This window comes from Caenorhabditis briggsae (assembly GCF_000004555.2).
Source record: "Caenorhabditis briggsae complete genome, chrIV, whole genome shotgun sequence".
NCBI lineage: Eukaryota > Metazoa > Nematoda > Chromadorea > Rhabditida > Rhabditidae > Caenorhabditis > Caenorhabditis briggsae.
The window spans coordinates 13,786,359-13,787,478 of NC_013487.2; the positions used below are offsets into that span (position 1 = coordinate 13,786,359).

General features: G+C 29.1%; 1 protein-coding gene across 1 annotated transcript in view; it reads left to right on the top strand.

The window, feature by feature from the left end:
• CBG18482 overlaps positions 1-946 on the top strand; it is a gene marked incomplete at both ends in the record, with an annotated part of 3,801 nt that extends 2,855 nt beyond the window's left edge. Inside the window, one exon of the mRNA XM_002634579.2 lies at positions 748-946. Coding sequence (XP_002634625.2) covers positions 748-946 — 199 coding nt within the window. The remainder of the gene's footprint in view (positions 1-747) is intronic.
• Positions 947-1,120: the final 174 nt, after the last annotated feature.

Here is a 1,120-nt window from a genome sequence, read left to right on the forward strand (position 1 = left end):
TCAGCAACATTTTACTAGTTACCCACTTTTTGATATCTTTCACAGAAAATGAGATATATGGGCTCAAAGTGGACGATCCGGGTGTCGTTCTATTAGAGGTTTTACGGTAATTGCATTATCAGCCGTGGAAATTTCCTCTCAAAATTTTTTTCTCGAGAGAAAATTTTTTCATGGCTGATAATGCAATTTAATTCGGGTTTTGAATGCAAATAAATAAATTTATTTGCGTATCTGCATAGTATTTTTGTGTATTTATTTGCCATTTTTATTGCAAATTTATTACGTGCATAACCCCATAAAGATCTAACTAATTATGAATTATTACAAAAGTACCTTCACAACTATTTGTTGATCAGTGAAACAGTAAAAATTAGAAAAACAATTTTTGTTGGATGAGGCTGAAAATTAATTCAACTTTGAGGTCCTAAAAAACTAGTTCACCATTTTTCAACTTGTCTGAAAATTTCAGACTATACTAAACAAAGAAAGAGCTTCAATTCTGTAGTTGACAACTTTTTTGTACAAATTCATCCAAACCAAATAAACAGCTTGAAACCAATCAAGTATCCAAATTCAAAAATTTTTCTGTTTCAAAATGTTGAAAAAGTTTTTATTAATTTTAAGAAGTTTAATAAATCATGATCATTCCTAGTTTCAGTTTACAAATAACATCTTCCTTTTTCTTTGTTTTAAAAAAAGTTCCAGGAAAGGAAAAAATTGCTGTTTCGAAACAAATATTTTTTCCAGATACTTTCGAATTCCATTGGACTTCACTACTGATCTGAAAGTATCAAAGGAGTGCGGCGATTCAAAAAATCTAGATTCCCAAATGATAAAATTAGAAATTCAACACAAGAATTTTTACATTGAGTCTGTTGCTCTATCAGCTCGAGTGATCCGAAAATCAATAGTTTTCTGGAACTTTTTTGTTTGTGGAAATTTATAATAAACACTTTATTAAATATGAAAATTATACAAAAGAAAGTGGAATTTACAAAGTAATTGCTCAATTATTAAAGGGGGACTCCGACCAAAAATTTTTATTGCATTAAAATGTTCAAAAAGTTGTCTATTTTCCCAATATTATAGCGGAAAAATTCGAAAAAAATCCGAAATCCCC